The 16,447-nt window shown below is 37.8% G+C and overlaps 1 protein-coding gene across 21 annotated transcripts in view; it reads right to left on the reverse strand.

Moving 5' to 3' along the window:
* LOC4397777 (farnesol dehydrogenase) overlaps positions 1–13,420 on the reverse strand; it is a 61,586-nt gene extending 48,166 nt beyond the window's left edge. For 2 of the 21 annotated variants that reach the window (XR_009766186.1, XM_061658634.1), the window contains exons 1-2: positions 12,956–13,152; positions 11,721–12,077 (exon numbers count right to left, since the gene is read on the reverse strand). Coding sequence is in view for 10 of the 21 variants with exons in the window: in XM_061658649.1 (XP_061514633.1) it covers positions 5,392–5,490; positions 10,613–10,754 (241 nt within the window). In the remaining 11 variants the exon portion in view is untranslated. The other 19 variants (XM_061658649.1, XM_061658655.1, XM_061658640.1 and 16 more) reach the window with 19 other exon arrangements.
* Positions 13,421–16,447: the final 3,027 nt, after the last annotated feature.

Consider the following 16,447-nt stretch of genomic DNA (forward strand, 5'->3'; position numbering starts at 1 on the left):
TTTATTTCGGTGCGTGTATGATGCTGCACCTGTCTGCCCACAATCTGGTGGCTTGTTGACTTGGAGTCGTTATCATGACGCCGATTGACCGGCAATGTCTTGGAATAGGCTCGGATCGGTAGGTTCATGTTTTGGTCGATTGCATTCCGTTGATTTGTCGCGCCGTAGCGGTAGATCCTGCAGCAACAAAGTCAAGACAAACTCTTACCCGGGTGTGGACTGTTATGATAAGTTCTTATTATTATTATTATTATTATTATTATTATTATTATTATTATTTTTATTGTCATTACAGCCAACGCGATCATGCCAGCCTTTTCAGGACTTGAGTACCACGTAGCCGGATAGTCACCTCTTGCTACGGCGGACGGTTCATACGCGCTCGATGCATACGCTGCAGGCAGGGGGAAGGTTGCACCTCCACGATAAAAAAAACACCGTCATGAACCAGCGGCGGATCTACCAATAGGCGGACTAGGCGGTCGCCGAAGATCTCTGGTTTGTAATATGTCTACAAGTGGACAGAGTATTAGCGACAAGGGACCACGGAAAGATGGTCGTTGGGGCCCGTGGCTGGAGAAACATTTGCACTCACCCCATGCCTTGTTAGGTCAACAATGTTAGGGCCTGTGACCGATGATCGTAGGGGTCCCATGACCGGAGCCCATCCCCCTCCCTCCCTACGCGGGCAATTTAAGTATACTGTTCAATCTCCCAACAGCTGTGTGCCAGCACCCCCTCCTCCCGGTCATCCCGGACCACAACTCGTCTTTCCACCTGAGGCCCCCGATTCCTACTCCGCTACTGTCATGAACTCCTTCCTTTCTTTGACTGATTCCTACTTCGCTACTGTCATGAACTCCTTCTTTTCTTTAACTGATCGATCATAACATTCCGGAACAGCATACATTCGGCGACAGTTTTGCACACACACGCAAACTCACACCCTTGCGCAGACGGCTCAGCGGATCTGTGTAATCTACACCATACAAAAGCAAAAGCTTAGTGTTACAAAGCTTAATACTTAACACGTTCAGTTCGATGGCAGGCCCCAGGGACTGCCAGTGAACTTTCCAGTATGCCGGTTTTACAATCAGCTTGCGTTCTAGATGCCGGCAGAACGGAATGTTGATGAAAATCAGCGCTTGGCTGAACGTGTTAGTGCGAATTAGGGTTCTGCGTGTTGTACAGTAAACCCTCCTGCGTCAGCTAGCGATTCCTTAGTCATTTTACTTGGCAGCGTTTGAACTCATTGCGCTTTTTTGGTTTGATTTGTGAAAATGCAACTTCATCGCCGATATGTTTGTTAACGGCATTTTTAAACGCCACAACAGCTCCCATTGACCACAAGCGAGAAAGAGATAGTGCTATGGAGGGAAAAAGCTCGGACGACGGCTGACAGCCATTGGCCGTCTGACGCACCAACACATCCAAACCTTCGACAGCGCTCTCAGGCGAGGGGTATGAGGCGGAGCCAGGGACGGGTAGCTCGACGAGCTGCTTGACAAATTTGACGTTGGAGGGAAAAAGATGGCATGATAAAATTCGCTGATTTTATGGCCATGATTTATTCTCTAATGGCATGATTTCTTCCGTCGCTTTGCACAGCGGGTTTAAAGGCCAGGGGACACTGTCCGTACTCGCTGGTGTAATTTTGATTTTCATTAGCGCACCTGTCTGACCGAAGCATTTTGCCAAACAATTTGGAGCTGCTCCACGTTATTTTTCCATATTTTTAGCTTAATTCGGACGAAAAAAGTGTTGCAAAAGGTAGATGCACATGTCCTGCGCGCATTTCATCCATTTTCATGACAAAAAACGATGGAAAAACTACTAAATTTTGAGATTTGGCATGACCATTTCCTCGAGGACCGAAAAAAGCTTCCACCAGCCGCCGCCAGATGCGCTAGTGAAAATAAAAATTACACTAGCGAGTACAGGCAATGTCCCCCGGCCTTAAGGCCATTGCCCGAAGCATTTTTCCAAACAGTTTGAAGCTGCTTCAGAAAATATGTATTTTTTTTATGTTTTATACTAAATTTGGGCGAGAAAAGTTTTGTAAAAAGTAGATGCACTTGTCCTGATCGCATTGCATCCATTACCACGACAAAAAAACGATAGAAAAAAACTACTTAATTTTGAGATCCGGCATGACCATTCCCTCGATGATCAAAAAAAGCTTCCACCAGCCGACACCAGATGCGCTAGTGAAAATCGAAATTACAGAAGCGGGTACGGACAATGTCCCCCGGCCTTTAGGTACTTCGTTGCGCATGCATCTTCAATTAACGCACTTAAATTTTAACCTGACATGTTTAGCCTTCCGCAATAACTTATTGAACACCGTTTATTGGACCGTGGAATAACCCTATTCTTATAGACAAAGTGCATTACCGGGCAATCGGACACTCCGATAGTGCACCGTACAGTATAATTGCAACCCTACCGAAACAGCTTAACATTATGGGTGGTATTATTGAATCCGTTCGTAAGGGTGGCGTACGTCCCGACACTCATTTTCCCAACGTACTAGATGGTTGCTACAGTTATTTACCGCAGCGTTATAAGACCGAGCACAAGAAAACTGTTGCTACCACTAAAATTTCTTGTGAGCGCCGTACGTTCCCGCTACAAGCGGATTCAATAATGTAAGTTAGAACACGACTTGCTGGAAACAAGATTGCAAGCTGGCATTCCGCACCGGCCACGAGCAGACGACGACGTAACGCTACACCGGCCACGAGCAGAAAACGGCGACACGCGACACGCGAAATGCGACACGTAGACCGATCGTGAGAACGGACCGATGCAACCAGCAACCAGCGATCTAGTTAGCATATTAGCTTGATAGGTTTAGTCAGTCGAAGTTTAGAATCAGTCAGACATAGTTCAGTTTTAGCATTAGTCAGGGGTAATCCTGTTGGTATAAATAAAAATCTTTTTTTATGGCCAACCGGTCAAGATAAAGATTAACTTGTATTTGTTATAAACCGATGTTATTAGATGCTATTTATATTTAATTTTATTTAAAAATAAATCCTACAAAGTGTCTTAAATGTTTAATTAAAAATGCACTGTGTATCGAGTTACTTAAGTTTACCGTTTTTATATAAGTATATTATACTTACTCTAAAACAATCAGTTTTACACAATAGAGAGAGATTAGTTTTACTCATTCAATAAACTATTGTTTAACTTTGTTTGAATTGAAAATGTGTGATTACTGTACATAAAAGGTATTAAACAATATTCAATGGATACTTTCAAGTTATCCATTTATAAAGCGAGCAAGTACCTATATAGTACCAGTACTCACATACGCCTCTGAGACATGGACACTGTCCAAATCTGACGAAGCCCTCTTAGCCGCGTTCGAGAGGAAGATGCTCAGAAGGATACTTGGCCCCGTATGTGTGGAAGGACAATGGAGGAGCCGCTATAATGACGAGCTATACGATATGTACGGCGACCTCACTGTCGTACAGCGTATTAAGCTCGCCAGGCTCCGGTGGGCTGGCCATGTTGTACGCATGGAAACGGACGACCCAGCCCGTAAAGTCTTTTTAGGCCGTCCACAAGGACAGAGGAGGCGTGGTAGGCCCAAATTGAGGTGGCAAGATGGCGTGGAGGCGTCCGCCATTAAGGCCGGGATAACGGACTGGCAGACGAAGGCGCGAGACCGTGAGCGGTTTCGGACACTCCTGAGGCAGGCCAAGACCGCAAAGCGGTTGTAGCGCCGGATAAGTAAAGTAAGTAAAAAAGCGAGCAAGTAATCATGGCAGGTTATCCTGAACCTGCGTTCCGCGTTCTGTTCTTTTTCTCCAGATTGCACAATGGGCAGTTTAGAACAAATTTCGGGATAAAATTATTTTTGCAGAAATTGTTAGTTTTTATCGTTTGTAGTAAAGTGTTATGATAGTAAATAACATTTTATATGTAGTTCGCATCCATACCACCAGGTGGCGCTACATAAAATAGTGTTTTAAGGGATCTTTGCTTTTTTTTAGTTTTGTGTTTTTTTTTCTTGTATTTGTTGTTTCTGGGCCGGTCTGGTGGTACAGTCGTCACTCGTACGACGTAACAACATGCCCGTCATGGGTTCAAGTCCCGAATAGACCGTGCCCCCATACGTAGGACTGACTATCCTGCTATGGGGGGGAATCAATTAGTCACTGATAGCCAAAGCCTACAAGTGGGTACAGGCAGGCCTTGACCGACATCGGTTGTTGAGCCAAAGAAGAAGAAGAAGAAGAAGATTATTATTATTATTATTATTATTATTATTATTATTATTATTATTATTATTATTATTATTATTAATCCTGAACGGTAACCGGTGGTAGCGCAACTGCCACGGCAAGTCCAGGGGTCGGCGCGGCTGTCAACAACACAGCTTTTTCGTGTTAAGGCCGGGCTACATTGATCGTACTCGCAAGCGTAATTTTGATTTTCACTAGCGCTCCTGGCGGCGGCTGACCGAAGCATTTTTCCAAAAAATTTGGAGCCGTTCCAGAAAATACGTTATTTTTCCATGCTTTTTACTTTAACTGGACTGAAAAAGCTTTGTAATTGATAGATAAATATGTTGTGCAAGTATTTCAGCAGTTTTCGCATCAAAAAACGGTGAAAAAACTAATTAACTTTGAGATCCAACACGACCATTTCCCCGACGACCAAAAAAAGCTTCCACCAGCCGCCGCCAGATGCGCTAGTGAAAATCGAAATTACACTTGCGAGTACGATCAATGTAGCCCGGTCTTTATATTAAACATGCTAAAACATTATTATTCGCATCGACTAAATCGATTGTTGGGGATATGAATCAGTTTTTCTCACTTTGAGAAATGAATATAGCCCCACAAGCTTTATTTGGAGCTTTAAATAGAAAATGAAACCCTTTACAATTATACACATTGCAAACCTTTACAATTATACACAATTGCTCATATTTCAGTCAGCCAATCGCTCCATTGTCACCTTTCTCAAAAAATTCTCAAAAATTCTCAAATCGATTTTGTGCCGATTTAACAAACGTTGAGACCGTAGGTTTCTCAAAAGCACTCGAGGGCTTGAGGAAATGAGCGTTGAGTAACCCCATGGCCCCGCGGCCTTACAGGCCTGTGATAGGTTGGGAACAATATAATCCCGGTTTTTTTAAAGTTTCCGATTTTTTCCCGAAAAAAATAAAATTCACAACTAATGTCCAGTTTTCCCGGTTGAGTGGGCACCCTGGCATTTTTCCAAAACGACGAAATTGAATTAACACGAAGACGATTGTGCTTACGGCATTTTGTTTTATATAGAGCCAGTTAACACTTGAATACTAAAGCTATTATAAGGCACAAATTTTAATTTCAATTTTTAACATCGTTGGTTGGAGCATACACTTACCTGTCATCGGAAAATAAAAGTTCAAACTAATAAATATCATAGCACAATACACCAATGTCTTGCTAAATTGTTGAATCATAAAATCTATTCGCCTCCTTCCTAAAAAATAGAAAAATACAATACAATAAAAATTAATAGCTTATTGAATGCTTCGAAATGTAGATAATTTGACTATAACTAATTCTATAGACTATAACTTGACATAAAAATCAGCGTACCGATGAACTCGTACATTCCCGGGATCGTCCGCCGCGACGCTCATTTTCATTCATTTAATCAAACTTTGAACAACACCAAAAATTTGAAAACCGTCTATATTTTGTACTCCCCAATATATTGCTACACCCCTGTCCACTAATCATTTACGAATGTTTTTTGACGAACGAGTTAACCGTAACGGCAGTATACAAATATAGACAGTCCAAGCATCTCACAACACAAAAAGCACAAAACAATTCTCACTTATTTACGTATCCCGTGCTACAACCGGTTTGCTGTCTTGACAAGCTTTGGCGCTACAACCGCTTCGCGGTTTTAGCCTCCTGCAGAAGTGCCCGATACCACTCACGATCTCGCGTCTTCGTCTCCCAATCCGTTATCCCGGACATAATGGCAGATGCAGGCCTCCATGCTATCTTGTCACCTCAACTTGAGCCTGACTTTAACCCTGTCACTGGCAACCGGAAAAACATCATATTCAGAGGCAACCGGGCTACCCGGGTAGCCAGCGACTTTGGAGGCTTATAACTTCTAAACGCGTTATCCAAATACGATGCAATATTCGGATGAAAAATAAAGCAACTTTTCTAGTTTCTATATCTGTACATATATCGTCTCGTTATCGTTTTAATGGAACATTTTTTAAAGTTGAGAGGTTTGTTTTGAAAAAAATGACAAAACGTCAAAATATTGTTTTTGACTACTTTACAATTTTCAACGACGAATATTCACGACAAATTCACTCTTAGTGCTATTAGATCTATATATGACACACCTTGCATAAATTTTTCAGAATTTTTCTGTAGGTAAAAAAAAGTAATGCAAGTTTTAATTTGAATAAAAACCGTTACACCAAACCATGTCCCGGTCTTAGTATGTTTTGCGTAATATTTTTACACTGATATCTACTATTTTTTTGGATTTGTGTTAAAAGCAAATATTCAATAGTTGGTAAGCAACCAAAGTTCAACCAGCGACGTCCAACTTTAAATAGCCTGGCGCATTTTCAACCAATGTTAAGACAATCCAAGTGACCAGAGTTATCCATTTGTTCGTACTGCTAAGATTTTCGATAAACCTAGCAATCCTCAACTTTTTACTCCAACTATGGATATTTTCTATAAATCAAATACACTTTGATGTTCATACATTTTATTTTGGTGTTAGTTTTGATCGCGTTTTATTATCAGTAGGATCAAATGTGTAAGAACAAATGTATAAACCTCTCTATACCGATAACGGAGAATAAAATCTGGCCACACCTACGACATCGGTCCAGAAAACCATGCACGCATACGAATTTCGGGAATTTTGATTTCATTATTATAACCGTCTGGCTCAGAATGTATTGTCAGAGCAAAATTGTTTTCCAGCATTGTTATTTCGTTTTCAGCCGTGGTTACTTCTTGATTGTGTAAATTTAATATATAAAAGTAAGTAAGTATTGAAAAAGCACAATCAGGTAAAATATCATGATGAAAAAGACAGGATACTGATTGCATGTTGTATTGTTTCACAGCAATGACGGATATAGAGTGGTTAGAACTTTCTCCAGCCAAATTAGTATCTTTGAGTGATGCTGATAAATTAAACTATCGCCAGAAAATACTAGATGAACTGAGTGAACAAGTTGTAGGATATTTAGAAGAAGACGATATAGCATCGATAGCAAATTTTGATGATTCCGATGTTGAGGGTATTGAAATACCTCTGTATAATTACGATGATGAAGATTTTGACGATGAATATGAACTAGAGAATGCACCGGAATCTTATACAGCAAGAGATGGTACAATTTGGAGCACGCAGCCTCCACCAAAACGTAAGATGCTTATGCATAATGTCATTAAAGATAACTCAGCAGGTCCCACCTCAAAAACGAAAGACAAATCTGCTGTGGACACATTTAAATTATACCTTTAAACTCCAATTTGTGAAATTGTAATAAGGGAGACAAATCGAAAAGCGGATCGAAAAGCAAACATCCAATAGCAACCTTTAACACCTTCAGAATTAGATGCGTACAATGGAATACTAATAGAAGCTGGTGTCACACACAGTAACGATTTAGCTCTGGAAGAATTGTGGAAAACCAATTCCCATATAATCATATGGAGGTGCACTGTCAGACACAAACAAATAAACAAGACAAACATCGAGTCAAACATGTCAGTTGATTCTCGGTCAGAGCATGGACTCCGTTCGACGAAATCCGTTTCGGCGCTCAGTACAAAATAAATTATGTTCCATTTAAACAGATGTTTATACCCGGATAAACTGATACGGCTAGTTAGAATGACTATGACCAACGTCACTTGCCAGGTGAGGGTGAATGGAAAACTCTCAGGACCTTTTGCTACTACCAAGGGTCTACGCCAGGGGGACGGGCTTGCCTGTCTCCTATTCAACCTGGCGCTAGAGAAGGCCATCCGCGACTCAAGGGGGAGACTACGGGAACCATCTTTTATAAGTCAACCCAGATCTTGGCATACGCTGATGATATAGACTCGTACATATAGATATAGATATAGATCATTGGTCTGCGGCTCTCCTATGTAGCAAAAGCCTACCAAGGGATCGAGCAGGCGGCAGAGGCTTTCCCAGTCCAGTTAAAGTGAAAAACATGGAAAAATAACGTATTTTCGGGAGCATCCCCAAATTGTTTGGCAAAATGCTTCGGTCAGCCGCCGCCAGATGCGCTAGTGAAAATCGAAATTACACTTGCGAGTACGATCAATGTAGCCCGGCCTTAATGCTTCAAAAAGTATCATTTTGTAAAATTTTATGTCGACGACTATCACCGTTCGCAACAATGGTTGTGCATGCAGTGGATTGAATGCATTTTCGGTAAAGTTTGTTCATTATTATTTGTTTGTTCGGTAAGTTGACCAATATAAAAAAAGAATTATTGGGCAATTATCCATTGTAACAAGATTAGTGCCCAAAATTAGGACGAAATTATGTACAGCTCAAGAAGACCATAGCTAAGAGGCTAGATTACTGATTGTGGTCGTTTTTAAATGATGAATTACTGAAAAAGTACTCCTTGCCTCGTCCATGAGAAGGAAATGTAATGTTACAGTATTGTATTGTATAACGCAGAAAATGCACAATTAGCCCTAAAAAGTGTTTGGTTGAATGGTACCGTTAGTGCACATTTTTTCATCTAACTGTCAAAAACAAGCTTTGAACATGGTGGACCAAAATCGAGCTATGCATCGACCTCTGTATTATATAGACTTTGGTGTAAAGTTCAGCCGGTCTTATGGTACAGTCGTCAACTCGTACGACTAAAGACATTCCCGTAATGAGTTCAAGACCCAAATAAACTGTGCCATTACTCGTAGAACTGACTATCCTGCTATGGGGCAGGCCTTGACCGACAACGGTTGTTGATCCAAAAGAAGGAGAAGAAGGTGTGAAGTTATGGACCGTTCAATGCCTGGTGATACGTGTACATAGCAGGATGCGTCTAATTAACGAAATATCAAATACGATTAGAAATTGATAGGGTACCTGTACCATGATTGGGCAGATTAGTGCAGCAGGTTCACAAAAACTGCTCATACACTGGCAATATTTATTATTTTTCATGAAAGTGGAGTTATTTTGAACGATAAAATATCGCAATAAGGCCGGGGTACATTGTCCATACTCGCTAGTGTAATTTCGATTTTCACTGACGCATCTGGCGGAGACTGGTGGAAGCTTTGTTTTGATCATCGAGAGAATTGTTGTGCCAGATTTTAAAGTTAAATAGTTTTTTTCACCTTTTTTATACGAAAATGGCTGAAATACTTACACAACATATTTATCTACCCATTACAAAGCTTGTTCAGTTCAGTTTAAGTAAGACATGGAAAAACACATTTTCGGAAGCGACTCCAAATTGTTTGGCAAAATTCGGTCAACGGCCGGCAGATGCAGTAGTGAAAATCTAAATTACACTAGCGACCACGGACAATATACCACGGCCTTTATGCTGTACTATTTTCTATTTGTCGAATTAAATGTATTTTTAAAGAGATTCATGAAAATGCAATCTTTGTTTTTGTTCCTATTTTCGGCAGGCTGTGCTCCTATTTTCGGCATCTCGAATACGTTCGGAAAATGTTTTAATCAATGCAAATAGGCGGACATAAATGTTTAAAACAGTTTAACACTTTCACTTTCCTAAGATTAGTGTAGAAAAATACTTAAATTATTAATTTTATGTTGTCTATTTTGGTCATTATACTGGTAGATTTTATAGTCTCCTTGATGTGAGCTACAAACAAAGTAGGCATTGAGGACAAGAGACGGCTGTAGAGTACGGCTCCGACTGGCTCACAAATTATTTGATTATTTATATTGAATTCGGTGATATTTTATACAAGAAATGTTGTTTTATTTGTCGACATACGCATCGTAGTGTTCTAATAAAGTTTTATATCAATATCCATCAAAATCAAAAGTGTGTTATTGTTTCAAGTTTCGGCAAGAGTCATCAGGATTGATCTGTCTAAAGTGAATAATTACTTGTTTTTCGTGATTTTAAAATTCCAAGCAGGCTAAAATAAATTCTACTACCATAGAATATTTCATAAGAACCTCACTTTCATTGTTTTACTGGCCTGGTTCTCTTAATAACGAAATCTGCCGAATTGTCTGACAGCAAATCTGCCGGAAAATGTTGAACTCTGCACATTTTGTTTGATATTTTGAAAAATATGCAAGGAAATGATTTGAAGTTTTGTATATGAATAACAAATGAGCATATCTCTATATACAAAAAATATGCTGAGACAATTTTCAATGTGTTTTTGCATGATTTTACGTTTTTAGTTACCCCGCCGAAAACTGATACCTGACTGGTGGAAAACTGGTGTTTACCTGACAAATAATAAAAAAAAGTTTAAATACACTGGAGGTTTGCAATCATACAATGGAATTCTGCAACCAAATTGTGGAATTTTGCAAGCATACTGTAGAACGGTTGTCAGAATGTAGGTTCTGTACATACCCAAAACATTTTCATTAATTTCAACAGCACCCTCAGTCCGATGGCATCTCCACAGTATGCTTGCAAAATTCCACAATTCGGTTGCAATCAAGGACTTCAGGAACCAGGTCATGTAATGTAGAACGATTTGACAAGTAGCCATCTGAGTTTGACATCTGAAAGCCGAGCTGGTAATCGTAGTAAAATTGTTAATTAGTTAAATAAATTGTACAGGAAGAATATCTATGCCTCTAGTAATAAAATAAATTAAAGTATGATGAGCTTTCAAGGCTGCTGTCAGATGGCATCCGAGTTGGTCAACTCGATTTTGGCTTTAATTTAACCTCGTTCCTACAAAGTCATTGGTTGCAACGTTCCATTGTATGATTGCAAACCTCCACAGAATGCTTGCTCGATTCCACTACCGCTTTGAAACATTCTCTTAACCGATTGAACTATTTTGTTATATGATTCAAAACCCTGTAAACCGTGAGATTTTCATTACTAACTCTACCATAAGATTTAAAATTTGAATGAAAGGAGCAATGAAATTAACCTCACGCTTTTAAGGCATTTTTAGTGAATTAAAAAATGTGTTTCAACTTTTTTATTTCTTATTCTTTTATAAATGAAGCCATAAACAAAACGCTTAACTCAACAAAGCAAACGGATACAATTATGGATGAGAATAATTTAATTAAGATTGAACGAAGTTCAAATAAGTATAAGTATTTCAGTTGGACTTAATCATTCAAAAGTGACTCTGTAATAAGGCATTATTGTCCCAAATTCCTCACTTTGTACAGAAGAATTACATAAGAAATCAGTAACCGAGAGCACAACGAAATTGATAAACTACATCGTATGTATTGTATACAAAACACAATAATTTTTCAGTTCTTCCACATCATTTTCAACACACACAAATTGAAATGAGGTCGACAATTGAATGTGTATTGAAAACGTGTTGAATATCATGTGAAAGATGTAGACATATATTGTGAATTTAAAACTATTGATAAACATATCTCAAACAGTGCAATCATAATAGAAAAAAAAACCAATAAACCCATCTAATAAAAAAAGACTATGAAAAGCCTGTTTATTGAACTAATATCTTATTACTCACCGGAATGTCGAGCTAGGAACTTGTAGAATCCGATTACACGTGTTTCAGGATAGGCAGCGAACGAAGATACTCCATTCGTTTGTTTAGACATGGTTGAACTGATTTTCATGTAATGTTTTCAACATACAACATACATAATTTGCAGGAGAGTCAAGACATGTCATTTTAACATTGAAAACTTAAAATCCTATGTTGCAGTTTGAATGCGGTTCCACAATGTATATGAGTTCAAAGCCATTCACATTCACAGATCTCAAAACAATGTTCGACAACTTTTGTTTGCAGCATATTGTTGTTTGTTTATAATATTCATTCAAAACTAAAACATTCGTGCGCAATGTTAGTGCTGAACATAACCTGTTGTCAAACATATTTTAAATATTGTGTGTGTTATATATATATATATATATATATATATATATATATATATATATATATATATATATATATATATATATATATATATATATATATATATATATATATATATATATATATATATATATATATATATATATAGTATATGTATATGTATATGTATGTATGTATGTATATGTATATACAAATATGTATGTATATATAAATGTATATATAAATATACATGTATATATGTATATATATATATATATATATATATATATATATATATATATATATATATATATATATATATATATATATATATATATATATATATTTATATATATATATTCCTATACCTATACATATACGCTGCGCTAATTGAACTGTATTATTGAACTGTATTATCCACGGCGTTTGTGCTGTACACATTTTCATTACTTTATGTCACACTTCTAATGCCGTAATTATACAACTCATACTCACAGATCACCGGACACAGCCACCAAAAATCGATCACAATTCATGTTTCTTATCGTTTTGTCGTTATTCCTAGATTTACACCTACAAATTCAACATCAATCCAAGCCACTTTTTCCCTGCACAATCATTCCTTCGAATGCAATTCTTGTAAAAGAAGGAGTTGCAGCAAATAGGGCACATCATAGACGATGATCATTCGTTTCGGCTATTTTATTTCACATTCCATGTCTACTCCGGAAACACCATCTAACAAGCACACTAACACATAGACATTCATTGATATGTAGGAAGCGGTATAATCGATCTTATAAAACATAACTTTTAAAACAAATTTAAAACATAAAACATATCTTTCAAATATTGTCATAGCAAAGCATTGTTGGGTTACATACTCTCAACAAATGTATCATCTGCATAAAGGCGTTCTACAAATAATTTTCGTAACTGTATACACACATTCTCACTACACCACATACAATAGAAAAGAGACGCGTATCAATAGCTTAACATCTGCCTAGATTCTGTATCACATTCAAGCTTTAAGGCCTTCTGCACACAATACATGTATTCCCCGATATACGCTATTCATACGGACCGGAGGCAATAGCGTATCTCGAACATTAGCGAAGGTTGAATTTCAAGGTTTTTAGTAAAATTGTAACTAATTTTCGTATCATTTAACTTGAAGTGGTAGCCTTAAAACACTTAATATATAATTCGATCTGATTTTACATGAAGATTACAATTTTATACCTTTTGAATTAGTTTTTTAAATTCGACCAAAAGAAAATTTATTTTGCATTTGACATTCGATGTGTCAAATCAGTACAATTTGCTCAAGGTGTGTTCATTTAGAAGGTGAATTATTAGGCTGGAAATAGACGAACCGAGATCGTCGCGGTACCACGAAATTCGCGCCTTGTTTATAACAATTGTGGAACCATTGAGCTGTCAAATCTTCCACTCCTCCAATTGCGCCTGCGTTTCGCAGAAAAACCTAAATTCGGTATTGCTGAGATTTTATTGCTGAGTTTTTTTTTGCGGGCGCAAGGTGTATTTAAAAATATCAGGAGGTGGACTCTAGTGCATTTTGACAATTCGTCACTTGACGTAAGGTCCCCAGGATTCAAACATTGTTTACATTTATTAAATTTGTTCAAATAATTTATCTACCCCATTTTTTCGCTTAAAAATTCTTTAAAAATATATTTTGGACTTTGCGAGTTCTTATTTAACATTAAAACATGGATTAAAGTGTGTTATTTTGTGATATTCCGTGAATTTATTCTATAATTCATTGTATTTTCAACATTTTTGATGATAAAAATGAAGAAATAATTATTTATTACGGTTTTTACATTGATTCCTTTTTATCTACGAGCCGCATGGACAATTTACGTGAGATTAGAACTCATACTCACATGATTTTAAATTTCGTGCAGAAACAAATCATCAAATCTTTTGTTAATATATCTCATTTTTTAAATAAAATCAATAGACACACAAAAATGCACATAATAACAAAGAAATCTGTTCTATTTGCTAAGCTTTGTGTGCGGAAACCAATGGTTAACGGTTCTAAAATGACATAAAGTCCCTCAACTATGGCGACCCCCCAAAGCAAGGATAATGTATTTAGAAGGTTGATTTTTACCGCTTTTGCTGGGCGACATTGTGGGGGACATCTGTCACTCTCTGCATACAAATTTCATTACCCCGCACCAGCCCTACCCGATTTTTATACCGGAGCCACCGGAAGAGATGTGTCAAGTCGAGAAACGTCATTTTGCTCTGAACAACTTCACCTTGTCATTTATAACACCTTGCCCCAAAGGCCCTAATCCAAGGTGTTATAAATGACAAAGTGAAGTTGTTTAGAGCAAAATGACATTTCTCGACTTGACATTTCTCTTCCGGGGGCTCCGGTATAAAAATCGGGGAGGGCTGGTGCGGGGTATTTAAATTTGTATGCAGAGAGTGACAGATGTCCCCCACAATGTCGCCCAGCAAAAGCGATAAAAATCAACCTTCTAAATACATTATCCTTGCCCTAATCCACGACCTGATATTTTTAATCCACCTTGGCCGGGCGCCGTCATTGAGTATTTTTATGTCAAATCGCATACAATTTTCTATACCCCCCTCAATGATAATTTATTTAGAAGATTGATTTTTATCGCTTTTGCTGGGCGACATTGTGGGGGACATCTGTCACTCTCTCCATACAAATTTCATTACCCCGCACCAGCCCTCCCCGATTTTTATACCGGAGCCCACGGAAGAGAAATGTCATTTTGCTCTGAACAACTTCACCTTGTCATTTATAACACCTTGACCCCCCTCCAGCCCTTACCGATTTTAATACCGGAGCCACCAGTATTGTTATGTCAAGGCGTGAAATGTCAATTTGCTCTTAGAGCGTTTCTACATACACCGAGAATGCAGCTGAGAAAATAACTGACAGCATACTTTGACAGCGAGTAACAGCATTTTCGGTGAGAGAAATCTCCTCGGCATGCAAAGAACGATGGAGCTGAGAAAAATTTTAATTAGCAGTTTATAGCGTACGATCAATTATTGTTTGCATTTTTGCAGTCTAATAATCGTAGAAATATTATTAAAAAGTAAAAGAAACTTTATTGACTTCATTTTAGCGATAAAATGGATTTTTTCAACACCATTTTAAAAGTCTCATCTCGGCGCTTTTCGGAGCTTCTACATACACCGGCGTGAGAAACTGGTTGTCAATTCTCTCACAGCCATCTCTCAGCTGCAGTCTCGGTGTATGCAGAAACGCTCTTAAGCACTTCACCTCCTAATATCCAAACACCTTGGGCGCCATCGATCACTGAGGGCCAAGGTGGATTAAAAATATCAGGTGGTGGATTAGGGCAAGGTGGATTAAAAATATCAGATCGTGGATTAGGGCCTTTGGGGGGTCGCCATAGTTGAGGGACTTTACGTCAATTTAGAACCGTTAACCATTGGTTTTCGCACACAAAGCTTAGCAAATAGAACAGATTTCTTTGTTATTATGTGCATTTTTGTGTGTCTGTTGATTTTATCGAAAAAAATAGATTTATTAACAAAGTATTTAATAATTTGTTTCAGCAAGAAATTTAAAATCATGTGAGTATGAGTTCTAATCTCACGTAAATTGTCCATGCGGCTCGTCGATGATAAGGAATCAATGTGAAAATTGAAAAACAATAATGATTTCTTAATTTATATCATCACAAATGTCGAAAACACAGTGAATTATAGAATAAATTCACGGAATAACACAAAATAACACACTTTAATCCATGTTTTAATGTTAAATAAGAACTCGCGAAGTCCTAAACATATTTTTAAAGAATATTTGATCGAAAAATGGGGTAGATAAATTATATGAACAAATTTAATAAATGTAAACAAAGTTTGAATCCTGGGGACCTTACGTCAAGTGACGAATTGTCAAAATGCACTACCCATTCAGACCAATCGGACTTAATTTACCCCTATCTTACCGCTAAATTACCGGTAATTTAAGAGTAATTTAATGGTAAATTAGCAGTCGTTAATTTACCCATTCGCACAGTTTTGACAGATCCTATTCCTTCCTCTATTTTATTTTTATTTTTGTCGGCCAAATTGTTAATAAATAACACGCAATATATTATATTACAGTTGAGTGCTTTTATTCAATCACTGTCCTTAACTAATACAAACGATTACAATGTATTTTTTTGAGCAAACTCGACTTGAACAGCCGCTTTACCCGGAGAAGGTGGTGCACAAATAGCACTAATAAATTCAATTTCTCGGCTGTTTTTTTACATTTTGTAGTTTTAAACACACCGCCGATGTCTTCTTCCACTAAAAGATCATAAAAACAGTACACT

The sequence above is a fragment of the Anopheles gambiae genome, chromosome 3 (genome assembly GCF_943734735.2).
Source record: "Anopheles gambiae chromosome 3, idAnoGambNW_F1_1, whole genome shotgun sequence".
In the NCBI taxonomy this organism is placed as follows: domain Eukaryota; kingdom Metazoa; phylum Arthropoda; class Insecta; order Diptera; family Culicidae; genus Anopheles; species Anopheles gambiae.